This window comes from Nanorana parkeri, unplaced genomic scaffold (assembly GCF_000935625.1).
Source record: "Nanorana parkeri isolate BGI_ZX_2015 unplaced genomic scaffold, ASM93562v1 scaffold5, whole genome shotgun sequence".
In the NCBI taxonomy this organism is placed as follows: domain Eukaryota; kingdom Metazoa; phylum Chordata; class Amphibia; order Anura; family Dicroglossidae; genus Nanorana; species Nanorana parkeri.
In genome coordinates this window covers 4,909,942-4,927,927 of record NW_017306273.1, presented here as the reverse complement: position 1 = coordinate 4,927,927, position 17,986 = coordinate 4,909,942, and the positions used below count along the sequence as shown (strand labels likewise).

The 17,986-nt window shown below is 42.7% G+C and overlaps 1 protein-coding gene across 1 annotated transcript in view; it reads right to left on the bottom strand.

Annotated features, from left to right (window-relative positions):
- Positions 1-2,061: 2,061 nt before the first annotated feature.
- Positions 2,062-17,986, bottom strand: part of LOC108783747 (zinc finger protein 175-like) — a 26,794-nt gene continuing 10,869 nt past the window's right edge. The window contains exons 2-10 of the mRNA XM_018552395.1: positions 15,317-15,445; positions 12,429-12,549; positions 10,767-10,880; positions 9,247-9,360; positions 7,912-8,019; positions 7,617-7,724; positions 6,307-6,417; positions 5,136-5,243; positions 2,062-2,922 (exon numbers count right to left, since the gene is read on the bottom strand). Coding sequence (XP_018407897.1) covers positions 2,165-2,922; positions 5,136-5,243; positions 6,307-6,417; positions 7,617-7,724; positions 7,912-8,019; positions 9,247-9,360; positions 10,767-10,880; positions 12,429-12,549; positions 15,317-15,340 — 1,566 coding nt within the window. The 5' untranslated portion in view covers positions 15,341-15,445 and the 3' untranslated portion in view covers positions 2,062-2,164. The remainder of the gene's footprint in view (positions 2,923-5,135; positions 5,244-6,306; positions 6,418-7,616; positions 7,725-7,911; positions 8,020-9,246; positions 9,361-10,766; positions 10,881-12,428; positions 12,550-15,316; positions 15,446-17,986) is intronic.

Genomic DNA, 17,986 nt, shown 5'->3' with positions numbered 1-17,986 from the left:
ATAGATGTATTTTTTTTTCTTTTTTACTTTAACATAAGGCTAGAAAAATTGGAACATATGATTCGTACTTTAGAAACCTCTAAAATACTTCTCATGTCTGAGGTACTTTTATTTTTTTTTTGTATGTATCTTATCTGTTCTCGGAGTAGCACCTGTCAAAATACTAGTCCATAAAATGTCATAGTAAAATTAGCCTGCGACTCAACAAAATGTATAATGTGCATTTTAAAATAAAGTAGACTTTGGGGGCTAAAATATACGGGGTCGTTTTCGATCGTAACCAGGTATGAACGATCTCTACAATTTAAACGATGGACTGAAGTCGGTCCTTGAATGTAGGATTTGTACCCGCTGTGACCATTTTTGTACATTCCCACAATGAAGCAATGTAGATCGGTGGTGAATTAAAATTATCAAGGGCAGTTGGCTCCATTCCAGCCAGGAGTCCCTCCACTATATACATTATTATGTGCAATTAAAGAGCATCAGTCTAAATTTATCTGAACAAACTCCAAGCCCCTTACTCCAGATTTAGTTTTCCTATATTGAAGGCCATGTGGAAAGAATAAGTAAGCCCATAGACACCAAAGGCCGTCATGGAGGTACAATCCAATCGCCCTCAAGGCACCACATTTTCGATAGGGTCCATAAAGCTTGGTTTCAAGGTGGGGGGGTATAAATGGAGACTAATGCCACTGGTGCAATTTATCTCAGTAAGTAACATTAGCAATAGGCACAGGTATCCTAAAATGCTCAATCAATTGAGGAAAATGAGTTGCAACTTCCAATAAAATTACCCAACCTCACCCGACCTGCACGTCCGTGCGGGTGTCCGTACTCGTACGCTGACAGGATGGATCCTGTCTGCGTCCGAGCCAGGACACCCGCAAGGACCTGCACTTGGGGTGAGTGTAGGGCGGCGTATGCCTGCATACTCCCATAGAGAAGGACAGGGGCTGCGTACTAATCACACACAGCACCTGTCCTTCCCGGGAGCTGCCTGATACGGCCGTGCACGCCACAAAGAGCTGTATGTGCCGGCCTTCATTCGTGTAAATGAGGCCTTAGAGCCAATGATCCAGCCCCTTATACCTTTCAGTAATAAAAGCTTGCCAGAGGTAATAGCCCTTCCTTATTCTAAAACTAAGAAGGTGGTTTGCCTGGATTTGGGGTTTAAGCCTGATGATGACGACACGGTCTGATTTCTGTGCAGCAGAAATAGCTAGCTGGCACCAATAACCACAAGTCATATGAAGTAGCTTTTCTGGTAATCTTATTAGACCGTGGAAAATTGTGTGAAAGTTAACGTGGGAAGGCAAAAATATTTGAATGATGATATAATAGCCTAACAGAAGGCAAAGTGGCTTTTGTGTGCTAAAGCAACCATCAATGAAGGTAATGCACAACTTGAGCTCCAGCTGTGGGCACTGGACTGTCCCCTATCACGAATACAAGACAGTGGCCTCTACCTTGCTGCCAAGATGCCCATGTTGCATTATGGGACACTGGAAGGTTTATTGGACACTTTTTGCTTTAAGTTAACCGGGCGCCAGGAGGGATGGAGATGCCTCTGTCTCCATCACTGATAGCTAGGATCACCCGCGAAGACCTGTAGACACAGAGGTCAACTTTTTAAATTCAATTCTTTTACATCAACCTGACTTTTCTGAGGGCAAAAATTAAGTTCTACTTAAATGCCAACAACAACGCTGTTGTATGTTACCAAAATGACACGTTTTTTGGGGACATCGACCATCCCAACATCACCCTTATGTTTGATTAATTTACGGTCTACATAGACAACCATTGCTTTCCCACTGTTTCAATATAAAAGATCTGGACTGAGGGGCTACCACCTTGACTGCCCTTTTAAATGTCATCACTGATAAAGATGCATCACCGAAACTTTTCAACCTGAATAAGCCAAGGAATTCATACTATAACCTTGGGTATTTTTTTTTTTTTTGCTACTTTCTGAAATCGACCAACGATATCTTACGCTTTCCCCACAAAAAAGTGACCGTTTTAGAAGAGTTTGTTCCATCAAATCAAACCTGGCCCGCATAGCTTAGCCCCCAGTATAGAGGAACAAGTGATTCTCAGGCACTTTATGGTAAATCACAGCTGATGCATTTTCAGCCACAACCTGAAGTTAAATATGGAATTAGTTCAACATAACAAGCTTGCCATCCATCTTCTTTCTCTTCTTTGCGTGCGTCTGCTCGTGGGTTAAAAGGTTTATCTTTTGGGCGAAGCCTTTGCCGCACGTGATGCATACAAAGGGCCTCTCCCCGGTATGAAGTCTCTGATGGGTGGTGAGGTTGGCCTTCTGGCTAAAACTTTTTCCGCATTCGGGACATTCGAACGGTTTCTCCCCCGTGTGAATTCTCTCGTGTCCGATAAGGTTGCTGTTATTCTGAAATCTTTTGCCACAGAACCTACACACGAACCGTCTCTCCTTAGCGAAAGATTTTGGACTTTGCACGATGCTGGAGTTGGGGCTGATGTCTTTTCCAAACACGCAAGACAAAGGCTGTGCTCCAGGCACGTTTTTGATCGATGCTCTTTGAAGAAAGCTGTCCTCGACGGGGGCCTTTGGACCGGTCTCGACCTTTGGCTGGGGTCTTAGTTGGGCCACAGACCCGTTAAACTGTTTCATTTTCATTTTGTGGATTCCTTGGTGAAGTCGAAGGTCGGATAGTTTTAAAAACCTCTTCCCACATTCAGTGCAGTGAAAAGTCCTCTCGGGTTCCTTTGGCGAGGCCGGAACAAAACGTTTGAGGGCGACGGCCTCTTTTTGACCAACAGGCCACCTCACCATTCTTTGGCAGTATCCACTATTTTTTATGTTATACTGGACTTTTTTTGAAGGAATATTTCGTAGGGTAGGACCCCGTGGTCTCTCGATAATTACATCATCATCTGCAGGAAGAATAAAGGACAAAATATATATTTTTTTTCTCAGTTCAGAAAGATAGTCTTTTTCTTGTGGTCATCTGAATGCAAAGTTTGCCTGTGTCTCCTGGTTAATGATCTTTACTATTATTGTATATTTCGTATATCTATCGTAGGGATGCACCGAAATTTCAGACGCCAAAACATTTTGGGCAAAATGACAAAAATGTGGTGCATCCCGAGTTTCTTTCCTCCTCACTGGGCGCTGCTCTGTGTTCCCTCTGACACAGAGCAGTGTCCAGCAGGGTGAAGAGAAACTTTCATGAGGCTGAGTAGGGCGGGGAGGAGAGTGCTGTCAGAGGGGGCCGAGCTCTCCTCCCACTCGGCCTCCTGTGACAAGCAAATCAGGATAAAGAGCGGTGCAGGGAGGAGACAGCTGTCACAGGAGGCCGAGCTGGCGGTTCGGAGGTGGAGTCAGCGGTTTAATTGGAGGCAGAGCTCTCCCGCTCAGCCTACTGTGCCAGCGAGGCAGGATGGAGAGTAGTATACAAACACTCAATGATCAGCTTATTGCTGAGTGTTTGTATAATTATTGAGGACATAGTATGTTTACTGAAGCCCCAATTATGAATATATTACATAGTTACATAGTATTTGGGGTTGAATAAAGACATACATAGTTTATGAATGGACAGGAACACTCAGTATAGAGGCTTCCTGTTCATTTATGACAGGGGTTGCAGAAAAAGAAATTGAGGACTAGGTGTCCTCAATCTCCTTTTCTATTTCAAAAGGGAATTATCAGAGTTCTGTTTAGACCCCTTCAATTTTCCCTAGAACCCCTGAAAGTAAAAAAAAAATAAAAAATAATAATTTAAAAAAAGATTGGAAAAAAATAATTTTCGGTTTCAGCCTGACAAATTTTTTATTTTCAGTTTCCATCTGAAAATTCAATTTCGGTGCACCTCTAATCTATAGTACTATTGTATATTTCTGGTTTTAGTGTCACACAACTACCTTTTGCCTCAATCTTAAACACTATCAAAGCAAAATAATTTCAGATGTTTATTGTTCATATTGAAAACAATAATTCACAATTTAAAAAAATAAATAAAAAAATGTTGACTCCACCTATCAGCATTCTATCTGAACCAATCAGCATATTCCAATCCTAAATAGATTAAAACCACCACCACATATGCTAGAATTATTGATTACACTATATATATGTATGTCCAGTATTACACAAACCTCCCACTACCTCTAAAGCAGGCTCCAGCATTCATTAAAGGAGAACTATGGGGTTAAGTCTTTTCCCCGTAGTTCTCCTTAGGGTAACGGGAGGACACAAACTAGCGTCCTCCCGTTACCCTTGGCTCAGTATACCGCGAGCTACAGCTCGCAGTATACTGAGACTCCGCAGTATACCGCAAGCTGCTGCTCGTGGTATACTGAGAAGGCGCAGCTGAAGCGGATCACGACAATTGTGCAGGGATCCGCCCAGCTGCGTGACTGACAGCTGGCTCTGCCTATCTAGTCCGTCCGTTCCGCCAGTCAGCGCTGGCGGATCGGAGCGGGGAGGGGGGAATCCAGCCCCTCCCCTGTCACGGCAGAGAGCCGTGACAGGATCGAGAAGTGAGCGAACGCCGGTATGTGTTTGCTCACCTCCCGATCTACTGAGCCGACCTGTGACAGTCTCATTGTCAGGTCGGCTAGAACTATGAGGTGAGTGAAAAGCACTCACCTCATAGTTCTCCTTTAAGCATTATGGCATTTTGCAATATGGGTGAGATGTGTTTACATAGCTGAGCATGAAGAGTTGCATGCAAATGTGCTTTCAATGTTTTTTTGGGGAAATCCCTTGGTGATATCATATAACTGTGGCAAGACCCTAGGTATAAACAATACTTTTTTGGGAGCGATGTGAAATATTTCATTGACATCCATGTTTCCGCTGACCCGCCAAATATTATGGATCGCTTGCCATTTCCTCTAAGGAAATCCCTTTTTTTTTTTGATTACACATGCAACTCAGTTTTAGGAAATCGAGGATACAGAGAAAAACGTATGACAGCTTCATGAAGAAAATCAACTCATTTAGTTGTATTTTAAACCCTGCTTCCAAAATCCTGCTAAATAACATACAAAGAATTGTCAGCACTGTACCGAAGATTAATATTTTATTCCAGTCAAATAATTATATGATAAGGATCAAGTGTGGGTGTGTGTGAAAAACTTACCCAGTGTGTAATTAATTACATTTCTTCTGTCCAAGCACACATTTTCACTATTCACTGGTAGCTCCTTCGCTTTAACTCTTAATGTAACCGGTTCAATACTAGTGAATTCTAGCAATGGGGGAAAGACAAGAGGTACTTGTTAATTACCCACAAACCACTCAATAATAATCCATGTGTCCTACAAATCCTCGACAAAAGTTAATGTGACGCTAAACTCAGAAGTTAAATCTTAAAAATTCATTCAAGTACCTGAACTATTAACTATAAAATATACATTTTGTTAATAGTTAGTGTACTTGAATGTATTTTTAGGATTTAACTCCTGAGTTTAGTGTCACTTTAAGTACCTGTAAAGACACCCCTATGCCAAACAAAAGCACTGCTGGGGTGCCTGAGAGGATTTATTTATTACAGGTATTTATATAGCGACAACAGTGCTTTAACGATTTGCACGTTCACATCAGTCCCTGCACTCAAGGAGCTTACAATCTAAGGTCACTATCTCGCATACATACAGGGCCAATTTGGACAGGACCCAGTAAACCTTCCAGCATGTCTTTGGAGTGTGGGAGGAAACCGGAGTATCTGGAGAGACTCTCAGTGCTGCAAGGCAGAAGTGCTGACCACTATGCCACTGTGCTGATTTGGTAACATTGATTTAAAGCCCAACTACACTGGGTGCAATACGCACGCGCGCTGCTGTCAGAATACAATAGCTAATGTGGGAGATTCATCCATGCTATTTAGCATGGATGGAGGAAGCCATTTGACTTTTTACATTCAGCCCCAGGCTGAACAATAAAAATCTACTATTGTATAGCCAGCTATAGTGTGTGTGATGACACTTGTGACTAAAGTGTTACTAAACTCGGGAGTTAAACCTTAAAAATACATTCAAGTACCTTCACTATTAACAAAAATGTATCTTATTTGTGTATCACTCGGCTGTATAACCTCAAATCATCTCTGAATTAGTGCTGACACTGTCCTTCCTTCTGGAGGGGGGCTACTTTTTTTCCCCATGGACCCTGTGTGTGTTGTAAAGTAGTCACGCTGCAAGCTCGCTCCCGGGATGGACTACAATCTCATGTTTAGTATGCTAGCTTGTATTGCCATCTACAACTCTGCCCCCACATAACCAATCAAACAAACCCCCCCACATACATCTTACCTTTTACAGGTGTGTTTTTGTCGCAAGCGATGTAAGGTGTCTTGACGACGAGCTTCTGTGGAACAGTGACCATATTGGTTTTATTTATACCAGAGGTAGATGCTCTGTGTCCTTATGGCAAAATGGAAACAAGATGACCGTTATACTTCCAATTGTGTGCCAACATCACTGTTTTTATAGTCAAACAAGCCTTTAGGAACCTTTGTATAAGCGTGTTGTGGAAACATGGAGCTGCACAAAGATTGAAGAACTCCTCCGCTCAAAATGGATGTCACCAATTTAAGATAATCTAGGCTGCGCTCCTTTTCCCTGTTAAGTTTTCCTTCCTGTCTGCCCCTTCCCAGCTATAGGATGAGATGACTATTATCAATACTGTCTTATAGGCAGACGGTTTTACAAAATAAAATCATTAAGCAAACACTACCCTTTTTATAAAGCTGGCCACACGGTGCAATCCGATTGTAAAATGTAATTTGCATTTACAACAACCATGATGCAACAATATCATTTGAATGGAATGTTCAGTTAACTAAACATGCCAGGACCAAATTTGGCAGCACCAGGATACCTTGACCCTGAATACTTTTTCTACCCAATTAGTTCCATCTCTGGGCAATTAACTCCCCACCCCCCACCACCACCTCCCTGGAGCACCACTAGGGGAAGGCTGCCTTTAAAAGGGTATGGAGCTCCAGCAGAGGATAACTAAACAGCAAAAAAGAAGAAACAACAGGTGTGAATAACAGTAAGGTGAGGTCAATAATGGAAACGTGAGGTAAAAGGTTAAGCCCTGGGAAATCTCATCCTTTAATTTTAGGAAGGGGACATCCAAAAAAAATAAATAGGGTAGGTCTTCCAAGGAGCAAATAGCTTTCAATACAACAGTAGCTGAGAGAAAGGTGTGACAGTCTGAAATAGAGATAGGAGAAGTAATCTTCAAGTAACTAGGGCCCAATTGGACCTCTAAGTACCAGCTACGGAGACCCTGTATAGGTAACAGAGTGTAAGTCTGTAATAGAGAACATACATTCACTGAAGGAGGAAAGTATATATGAGCAGGAATTAGGAAACAAGAGTCTGAGACATGCATTGAACCATGCGGTCAATTTGAAACCGCATTCGCATAATTTGTGTCTTTAGAGTTCAGCTTTAATTCACACTGTACTGTCATCAAAACTGTATTTCTTTCTGTGTGCACAGCTAGAGGATCAGGAGTTACACAGACTTCATTTATTTTAACCGAGTATATAGCGGAATGCCTGCAGTTCAGCTGTAAAAAGACTACAGATGCATGTAAAGTGACAACTCACCAGCTGCATATTTGATACCATGTTTTCCATCTGAATGGAAGTTGTGGCTATTGGCTGGGGGCTGCTGAACACTGACCCTCCGAACCACTGGGCTATTAGGAGTATAACCTGTGAAGGATAACAATAAGGGTCACTAGAAGAGTACCAGGGCAATACTTCCCAAACCACTGACAGCTCGTCTATAGTCCTGCTCGCTTACATAACTGCATTTGAAACTGTGAGAATGCTCTCAAATTGGAAACATTTCAAACAATTTACGACATAGCATTCAGACGGGCCGGGTGCCCTTACTTACATTTTGCTGTGTCTTCCAAAATTTCAACATCGGAAATAACAGAAAGATCTTCATTCGGAGACTCCTGTTTAACAGCTGTGTACTCTCCAAATCTGTCTATAAACTTGCCTAGTGAACAATGGATAAAACACAATTTATTGGAATAGAGTAGCTTCCTGCATTCAGGATAAGATTTCAAGAGATTGTGAGATTAAGTGTTTCATACTTCACGTATGTGACAGGTTCAGTATATAGGATACATTCTTAAAATACTTAAAATAACTTTAAAGGATAAGTGCACTTGTCAAAAGCCACCCTCCTCACCCACATATGCTTACTTATTTCTGACAGCTGCGGTTCCACTGTTTGTTTACATCCAAGGTTGGAAGTCTTCATTGTCCTGGCCATGCCCATGCTTTAGTGCCCCAAACACTTCAATAGGGCTGTGTCCTGAGGCCAGAGACTATAAGAGACCATACCATGAAGGTTTATTGGGCTTTAATGCAACTGTACAGCCAGGACAGGGAACACTTGCGGTGCTGTACGTAAACAAACAGCGCAACCACGTCCTTCAGATTTGGATAAGCATGAGTATGGAAACTGTGGGTTAGGTTGGGTTAGGGTAAAGGGGCAAAAGGGATAAATACACTTTGAATGGAAGGAAAAGCATGTGCAGCAGGAGAGGGGGCGTTAAAGCAAAGTACATTTTAAAACAGTCACCTTAATCGAAGAAAGATTGCCCTATAAGCTCTGAGTGGCACCAGTTAGAGCTTACTCAGGGCCGGGGACACCTACTGCTCCTATGCGACAGTGTCCAGCTGCTCTTGGTTTCTCAAGGGGACTGCAGCTTTAGAGATTTGAGAGGCAAACCACCATTAAATTAGCAAAATGTGACAGTGGACCTAGATGGGTGTCAGGTTTGAAAGTTCGGTAAGTGACTGTATAAAGAGGTGATGGTGGTGGCTTGAAAAGTTGAAGCACAGTGCCTGCATTTTACTTGGATCTGTGTGGTGACATTCACTATATATGAAAAGGTTTGTAGACTTTTTAATGCTAAATTTGGACATTTATGTGCTTCACTGCAGTTTTAAAAGCTCCACTACTACTGCTATACTCTGCATGGGAGAATCAAAAGTTTACTTTAGGCAGTGGTTTATCTTCCTCTATTCCAGCAGTCATTAATATACTGCTATAAGTACTATCACTGAGGTATGCACATAGTCCATGGTGTGTTGCGACTTTCCTGGGTTACACTGAACTAGCTTTGCATTTGAAGACGTACTTTACTTTGAATGGATAAATATTGAATCCAGACACAAACACATAAAACATTAAATCTGGCTTCGGTCATCTTACTTGTGCTGGGGAATGACACAGTCTCTCTGCCATTCTGGTCATAGGTCTCCGTGGCACGCTGCTTCTCACCGAGCTGGACGGTTAACAGAATGTCTGGATTTACCAAAGCGCAGTCTGGGTGTGACAAAAGAAAAGTGAATAGTGAGAGCAGATTCTCTAAATGTTAGAAGGTATGCTGGTGGAACTCTGGACCCGTGTGTGGAGTTTGGTGGAGAGGCAGCTCTCTTAAAAACCACATGGCCCAAGATCTTGCCCTCAGGGGGGAATTGGCATGTATAGTAGAAGAGGACAGAGCCAAGCTGCAGTTTACAGTCTAGATACACTTTCCTTCACAAGAATTGTATTCAAGTATACCAAGCATACAATGTCAACCATATGGTGAAGAATTCCAACAAATTATAATAACAATGTTATACATAGGCATACAATAAATTGTATAATAGTGCAAAAAGTCAACTTAGGGGAGGGAAGATTAGGGAACCTAACATAGTATGTAATATGGTCCTGGGGTACCACAACGTATAGCAGGTAGAAGACATCTTGGGGGAAGTTGCTAGGAAATTCAAGGAGCATGTGGTGGGGGTCAGGGTGGAATTTAGTTGTAGGGGGGGGTAGTTGAGTTGGGTCAAGAGTGAGAGGGCGAAGAAAGAAAGAAAAAAAAAAGGGAAGGGAGGGGGTGTGGGTATGGGTTTATAAGAGCCTCTGTGTCACCTGGTGTTAAAACTAGAAAATAGCAAGGTTTGATAATGATAATAGGTAGGCTGCAAATATGTAATCCAAGGCGGCCAAACTTTTAAAACTTGTCCATGGTTTTACATTAAATGGCCATTAATTTCTCATTAACCATAATGCTGTTTATCCGATTCACGTCAAGTTTAGAGAGGGGGGTCTTCCAGGCTTTGGCTGTGATAATTTAGGTGGCAGTAAAGATATATGTGGCAAGAGTTTTAAGTCACCTTGGAAGAGTGCTACTGAGACAGTCTAGATAAATTTGCTACTGTGACGAATAACATGTATCTGGACTTCAGCTTGGCGCCCTTTTCCTTTTATTACTATACTTGCAACGTGACAATGTTATACAGCTTCCTAACCGCACAGTTCATCAGAACAGGACAAAACCCCAGTGGATTCTCTATAGAAATATATGAAAAACAAACCAGAAGATCAGCAACTCATTAGGGTCACTACAAAAAGTACAAGTTCACTCGTTTATTAGAACTGGGGCACTTGGTTAAATTCACGAGTACACTACCTGCATGGAACCAGTATTCTTTCCCCAAGTATGTCTTTAGAAATCTGTTTTCATCATACAATACAAAAACGTACCGATAGGTAAACTGCCTTCTGACCAAACTGATACCAAAGGCTAAGTGTGTTTGTATGAGTGGTCTAGGGAGAATCGCGTTACACTGTGGCATGAATGAATGTGAATGGTGGTTCAGCGTTTTTTTAAGCTCTGAGGTACATGTTGGAATTCCAAAATTAAAACCATTCAAGTTAGAAAAATTTCCACAGCCCACCTGAACCTGTGACATTCACATTTCCATTCCTGCCACCGACGTGGTAGCTTTTCCGACACGGCTCCTCTTCTTGCTGTATCCGAAGGAAGTTATTAGGATTAAGAATCACAAAGCCTACCGAAAAAAAGAAGAAATAAAACAATTTGTAAAGATAAAGTAAATGCAAACTTGCTTACCTTGCTGCTCTTAACTTTTCTGTTGATTCAGAAAAATAAAAAAATACAAAAGTCGATTACAAAAGGACAACACCAAATATATTAAAGTGACTCTAAACTCAGGAGTTAAATCTTAAAAATACATTCAAATACGCAAACTAATAACAACAATGTATCTTATTTGTGTATCACTCGGCAGTAGATCCTCCAATCATCTCTGAATTGGTGCTGACACTGTCCTTTCTTCTGGAGGGGGGCTACTTTTGTTCCCCATGGTCCCTGTGTGTGTTGTAAAGTAGCCACCACTCCAAACTCGCTTCAGGGATGGACTTTGTGGCCAGTCATATAGGCACAAAGTGACAAGACGTACACTGTACGTCTCCCGTCACGAAGGGGTTAAGGTACCTGAATGTATTTTTAAGATTTCATTTCCGAGTTTAGTGTCACTTTAAGTACCTGTAAAAACACACATAGGTCAAACAAAAACACTGATGGGGTGCCTGAGAGGATTTATTTATTACAGGTATTTATATATCGACAACAGCGTTTTAAAGATTTGCACATTTCACATCAGTCCCTGCACTCAAGGAGCTTACAATCCAAAGTACCTACTGTTCATGCATAGGAGGGCCAATTTACAGAGGACCCAATTAACCTTCCAGCATGTCTTTGGAGTGTGGGAGGAAACCGGAGTAGCCGGAGAGAGCCTCAGTGCTGCAAGGCAGAAGTGCTGACCACTACGCCACTGTGCTGATTTGGTAACATTGATTTAAAGCCCAACTACACTGGGTGCAATACGCACGCGCGCTGCTGTCAGAATACAATAGCTAATGTGGGAGATTCATCCATGCTATTTAGCATGGATGGAGGAAGCCATCTGACTTTTTACATTCAGCCCTCAGGCTGAACAATTACAAATCTACTATTGTATTGCCAGCTATAGTGTGTGTGATGACACTTGGGACTAGGGCGTGACTATTATTTATCTAAACCAGCACAGAGCAATGGAGTGTGATGACAGAAAGCACATTTACACTACAAAAATAACGATTTTAAAGAATTACTAAAGGAAATTCAGTTAACAAATCATAACATTCAGTAGTTCATGGCTATATAGAAAAAAAAGTGCGAGAATTGGATTTGGAATCATCCGATCTCCTTTTTGCTGGACAGTTTGATCTATATGTAAATCAGAGAATAAAACATAAATAAAACCCACATGTAAAAAAAAGTAATAATAAACTGAAGATTCTTGCATGTAATAACTGCATGCAGTTACCAGAATACAATATATTATGTGACAGTGGTCCTTTACCTTCATGCTGACAATTACCTCATTTGCAGAAGGTGCAAGTAAGGTGACTGCTGACAAGAAGCAGAATTGCTCATTAGTATGAAGTTAAATCTGCACTGCATTCTAGCCCACACAAGTCAATAAAATTAGAAATGAATCATTGATTAGGAGGCCTGTGGTAACTGCTTGTTAAGCCTGATGGAGATACAATACCCAATGAAATTAGGATGCCGTGAATTTCTTTGATGACGCCAGTGTACAGATCCTTCTGCCATCCTTCCAGCAGCTCCCATTCCTTTTCCGAAAAATAAACCGCAACATCTCTAAATATCACCTAAAATGCACAAAACAATGAAGATGTCAAAAATAAGCCTTCTTGTTTCATAGCAGCTGCATTTCATATTTGTAAAAAGAACCTGCATGCTATCACTCCCGTGATGGACTACAGTCTCAATACAAATTAGTAAACTAAACATGAGATTGTAGTCCATCCCGGGAGTGAGCTTGGAGCGGTGACTACTTTACAACACACACGGGGACCATGAGGAGCAAAAGTATCCCCCCTCCAAATGGAAGGACAGTGTCAGCAGCTATTCAGAGATGATTGGGGAATCTACAGAGAGTGATACACAAATAAGATATATTGTTGTTAATAGTGAAGGTACTTGAATGTATTTTTAAGGTTTAACCCCTGGGTTTAGTGTCACTTTAATAATCCCCCCACCTCCAAATAATAAACACGAAGTAAAAGCTGAAAACACCCAAGTATTACAAGAATAATTAAAATAATACTTACCTTTGGCCCATGCATCCAGCCACTTCCTGTAGGCATTGGCCACTGTTCTTTAGCGCTGCTTCCTGGGACAGAGGAGTACCTTAAATCCTGTGACAAAGCCCCAGCACAGCGCCTACAGGAAGCATCCAAAATTCCTTTTTATTCCCCTACTATTTCTAGTGTTTTAGCCTGTGGCATCCTGAGACCGGGTGACACCCTTCCGTGATGTAATTGCGCATGCGCGTGACACCACCATGTGCGTGCGTGATGATGTCATTGCGCATGCGCACTCATCTAATTGACGCCTACTGGCAGAGAGAGGAGGGGACGTTCACCCGGCAGGATAAGGTATGCCGCCTCTCTCCTGACACTGTCGGGCTCTCGGTCCATGACCGAGTGCTCAACATTTAGAGGGGGTGACATCAAAATGACTGTCATTCATTTTGGTGTCGCCCCTCCAATGGTGTCCCCCTTGTGATGCCACTGGTTTTAGCTTATAGTTGGTGTTTTCTTAATTGAGGGTGAGTCAGTAATAAGTGGAACTTGCAATTTCTGTATTGCAAATTCCATCTTTAGCTTGCCACTCCTTCCTGCACATATGTACTGGCCAATGAAGCAGCCCATAATAGTGGAGTGGAAGGAAGCAGCAAGCTCCAACACTATCTGGACCTGTCACAGTTTAGCCTGTCAGGATGGACTGTCGTTCCCTGCAAATGTTATCTGCAGGGAAGTGTACCCCTAGGTCCCTGTGCTTCATGCCTGCAGCAAACTGCCATATTTCATTTCCCACAGGTTCATAGCAACGTGCACATTGACTAAAGCTTGGTAATGGTAAACAAAAAAAAAAAAAAAAGCAAATCAATCGTAAAAGGGTTCCTTATATATAGAACGCATTAAACTGAACGCATGTAAACAGACCACTCCTTGCAGATTTGCACTAACACCAGAGGCCGTCTTCATACACATGAAAAGGAATGCTGGAAAAACTTGTTGAACCTTTTCTTTGTAATACAATTCTACAAAACCTACAAACTGTTTACATTTTACTGACCTAAAGAGAAACACTTTTCATTTTCAAGGTTCAGACAAATCCTCTGATGACACCTGAAGGCCATTGAATTCCTGTCAGCAGCCAATTTGGAGCCGGACCTTTCAGTGACAAAGTGCTCAATTGACAAGTTGTGTGGTCATAAGTTTGGACTTGCCGCGGGGTGGGCAAATTCTGAAAGCCTGAAGTCAGACTTTTTTGAGCCTTTTCATTTGTTTTTCATGTGTAACACATTTCACTTGTCACATTCGATCACATATCCTAAAAATAGGGGGGTTATTCCTCATTTCAGGACAGTGGGCAGAGCCATGCAAATCATTTCTTTATGTCCCATCAACCAGAACTGCTGATGTGTAGTACAAATGTAGCCTAATATTAAAGAGCCATTCATTCCAAACTGCTTACAGCTGTCATCACAAGTGCAGTGTATGGAAACCATGGCTTCCATGGAATAGGGCTTGGGACCCAATGGTACAGTACAACCATCCAGGTCATGGTAAGAAGGGACTTAGGGCTAGTTCACACCAGCCTCAGTGCGTTCTGGCCCGAGCGCACTGGATCGCATTCCAGCCGGCTCACCTTGTTTTGGGGCGGGAGGGGGAACTCAATGGCACCGCAGCCACGCCCTCTGGCTGCAGCGCGATCAGCCGCATGGCACATCAATGCCTGCATTCCGGTCTGGTCAGAAAAAATAGTGCATGTTGCTTTTTTTCCTGACCACACCGGACCAGAACGCAGGCATTGATGTGTCACACATTCCCGTGGGGACGATCTCACTGCGGCCGAAGGGCGTGGCTGCTGTGCCATTGAGTTCCCCCTCCCGCCCCAGGCCCTGCACCTCGTAGTCCAGTCATTATTGCAGATTAGCAAATTGCTGGATGGTCCAAGGCATCCAATGAGCTAGCTAGCCAAAGTAGTTGCTGCCAGCCAGCCCAGTTCTCCTGCTGGACTACAGAACATCTTCCCTTTATGTTGTGGAGATAAAGAGGAGAGAAGTCCTGTAGTCCAGCACTCAAATAGGACTAACAACTCTGTTTGGGATTTCAGGGCAGCAGAGGCACTGTGTTTCCAGCTCGAACAGGAATTGAGCAGCTTATTGTATTTCTTGTTGAACAACTGGTATCGTTCCTTACCTGCAGCATTGTTAGAGACATCTAACTTGGGGAAATGTGCATGTATTGCAAAAATATGCTGCATATGTTTTTATTTATTTGAAATTTACTCCAGGCGTATGCTTTACCTTCTAGTTTATTAAGCCAAATAAGATCTACAGCTTACCGTAGGAGATACATGGCCAGCCATGTCGCTTTCTGCTCCTTCTACTTTTTGGCCAAAGATCAAGAGAAAAAGTGCGAGTCTATGTGAAGCTCGGAGCAACGTCCAACAAAGGACAATTCTCACTGATGCCTGGAGAGAGAAAAACAAAGAAAAAACCATCACAAGATAGCAAAGTCCTGCACCAAGTCAGGTGCCTGAAGGTTACCTCACGGGTATTAGGTGGGTGCCATGGTTTGGGTTGGAAGTCAAATCCCAGTAAGGTTCCTCAAGGAAAACTTGAATTACCATGTGTCCTCCTAAATGTATTTCTCAATGCAGCAATCCTCACCCCAGAATCACACTGGGGCGGGATTCAGTAGGTATAGAAAAGAATCACCCCCCTTTAAAATAAACACATTTTGTTGCTTTGCAGCCTGAAAGCCTTACTTATAACCAGTGGCGTCACAAGGTGGGTGCAAGGGGGGGAGGAGGGCAGCCCGCACCCGGGTGACACCATTGCAGGGATGACACCAAAATGACTGAGAGTCATTTTGGTGTGACCCCCTCTAAAAAGTCGGCACTCGGTCATGGACCGAGAGCACGACAGTGTCAGGAGAGAGGTGGGGACCCAGTGGCATACCTCCCCCCGCCGGGTAAATGTCCACTCCTCTCTCTGCCGGCCTCCATCACCAAGATGGCCACCGGCAGGCGTCAATTAGATGACCGAGCATGCGCGATGATGTCACTGTGGGGTGTCACCCGGTGACACGCGGCCTCGGGACGCCCCTGCTTATAACATCCAAGTGAAAGATATAACACCAACATGTCAGAAAAAAATGTAAACGATTCAAAAACAGAATCACAGAGGTAGAAAAAGGATCACCCCCTCCTAAAAATGACTTGTAAACGCAATCAGGTGTCGCTAGCTAATCACCTTCTCAATGGCACACAAAGCTATTTGACTTTCAACTGTGATCAGCTGCGGTCATTTTGATTAGCTCAGCATGAAAAGAGCTTTCCTGGAACATTTCAGTCCCTGCTAGTGCAACTGAAGCAAACAATCAACTGTGGCTGGCACAGTTCTCTGACATGTTGGTGTTCTATCTTTCACATGGATCTTATAAGATGAGTAAATACAGCTGAGTAAAACAAAAACTGTGTCTGTCTTCATTTCAGGCTGCAAAGCAACAAAACTGGATTCATTTAAAGGTGGGTGCTTCTTTTCTATACCCACTGTATTTGTGCCCTGCATTGGGGTTTAAAAGTATAATTACAGCTACAGAAACTATGTCAGAAGCTGGGCCAAAAAACAGGTGACATATCATTTCTAACGCTCATTCACAATGCATTTTCATAGAGGCGAGGTGTCTCTTCACACATATAAGCGTGAACGTGTGAATTCTGCTTTGCATTTAACTTCAGAAGAAAATTAATGTGGTGGAAAAAGAGCAAAAGTCTCAAACCAATTTAAAAGGAACATTTCTGGATGAAATTCCTTTTTTGGTTTTCTTTTTCACAATGAGGATAGAAACATAGATACGTGACGGTATAAAAAGACCAAGTGATCCATTTATATTCCAAGTATCAACTACTCTTTCTTTAACAATTACTTTCTAAAGTTTGTTTTGATCTTTCCCCCCGCTCGTTTTAGGCTGTGTTCACACCTAGGCGTACCGAATATGCGCATTTGCAGAGCGTTTCGCGCCGTGCAGTTTTACAGCGATTCGTGGTAAAAAAAAACGTGTGACAAACGCGCGTTTCCGAGGGCTATCCGGCTGTATCCCAATGGATACGCGTGGCAAATACGCCCCAAAGAAGCGCCTGTACTTTTTTTGGGCGTAGGACGTTTTGCAGCGCGTTCCTACGAGCTGTAAAACGCCGAGGTGGGAACCATGCCCAAAGGCAATCATTGGTTTTCACATGTTGAGCGTTTTATAGCGTGTAGGAACGCGCTGTAAAGCGCCCAGGTGTGAACCAGGCCTAAAAGGTCATGTCCCCGTGTTCTTGATCTTAGCTTCATATTGAAAATACTGTTTACTAAACCATTTTAACACCCTTCATGTATTTAAAAGGTTTCATTCGTGTGTCTGATTTTATCCATCAGACCTTTAACCATTTTTGCTGGCCGTATCTGGACTTGTTCTATCTTATCAATATATTTTTGTATAGAGGAATCAGGACCTCCTTCCGGGGATCCCTCTAGTGAGAACTGAAGATCTATATAGAGGAATCAGGACCTCCTTCCTCCTGCTGGGGATCCCTCTAGTGAGAACTGAAGATCTCTATAGAGGAATCAGGACCTCCTTCCTCCTGCTGGGGATCCCTCTAGTGATACACTAGAGATCTATATAGAGGAATCAGGACCTCCTTCCTCCTGCTGGAGATCCCTCTAGTGATCATCTGAGGGTTAAAGTATGATTAAAGCCTCCAGTGTTTTTGCATATATCTATGGCTAGCAAGCAGTGGATATATGCAAAAAGTGTAAAAAAAAAAACAAACGCTTTCAAAGCGGTTTAACCAGTTGACATCCGCGGTGTTAAACCCCCTTCCCATCCAGGCCATTTTTCAGTATTCAGCGCTGCGGTACTTTGACATTTATTCCGTCATGCAGCGCTGTACTGAAATGAATTTTATACCCTTTTTTGGGGACAGATAGAGCTTTCTTTTGGTGGTATTTATTCACCACTGGGG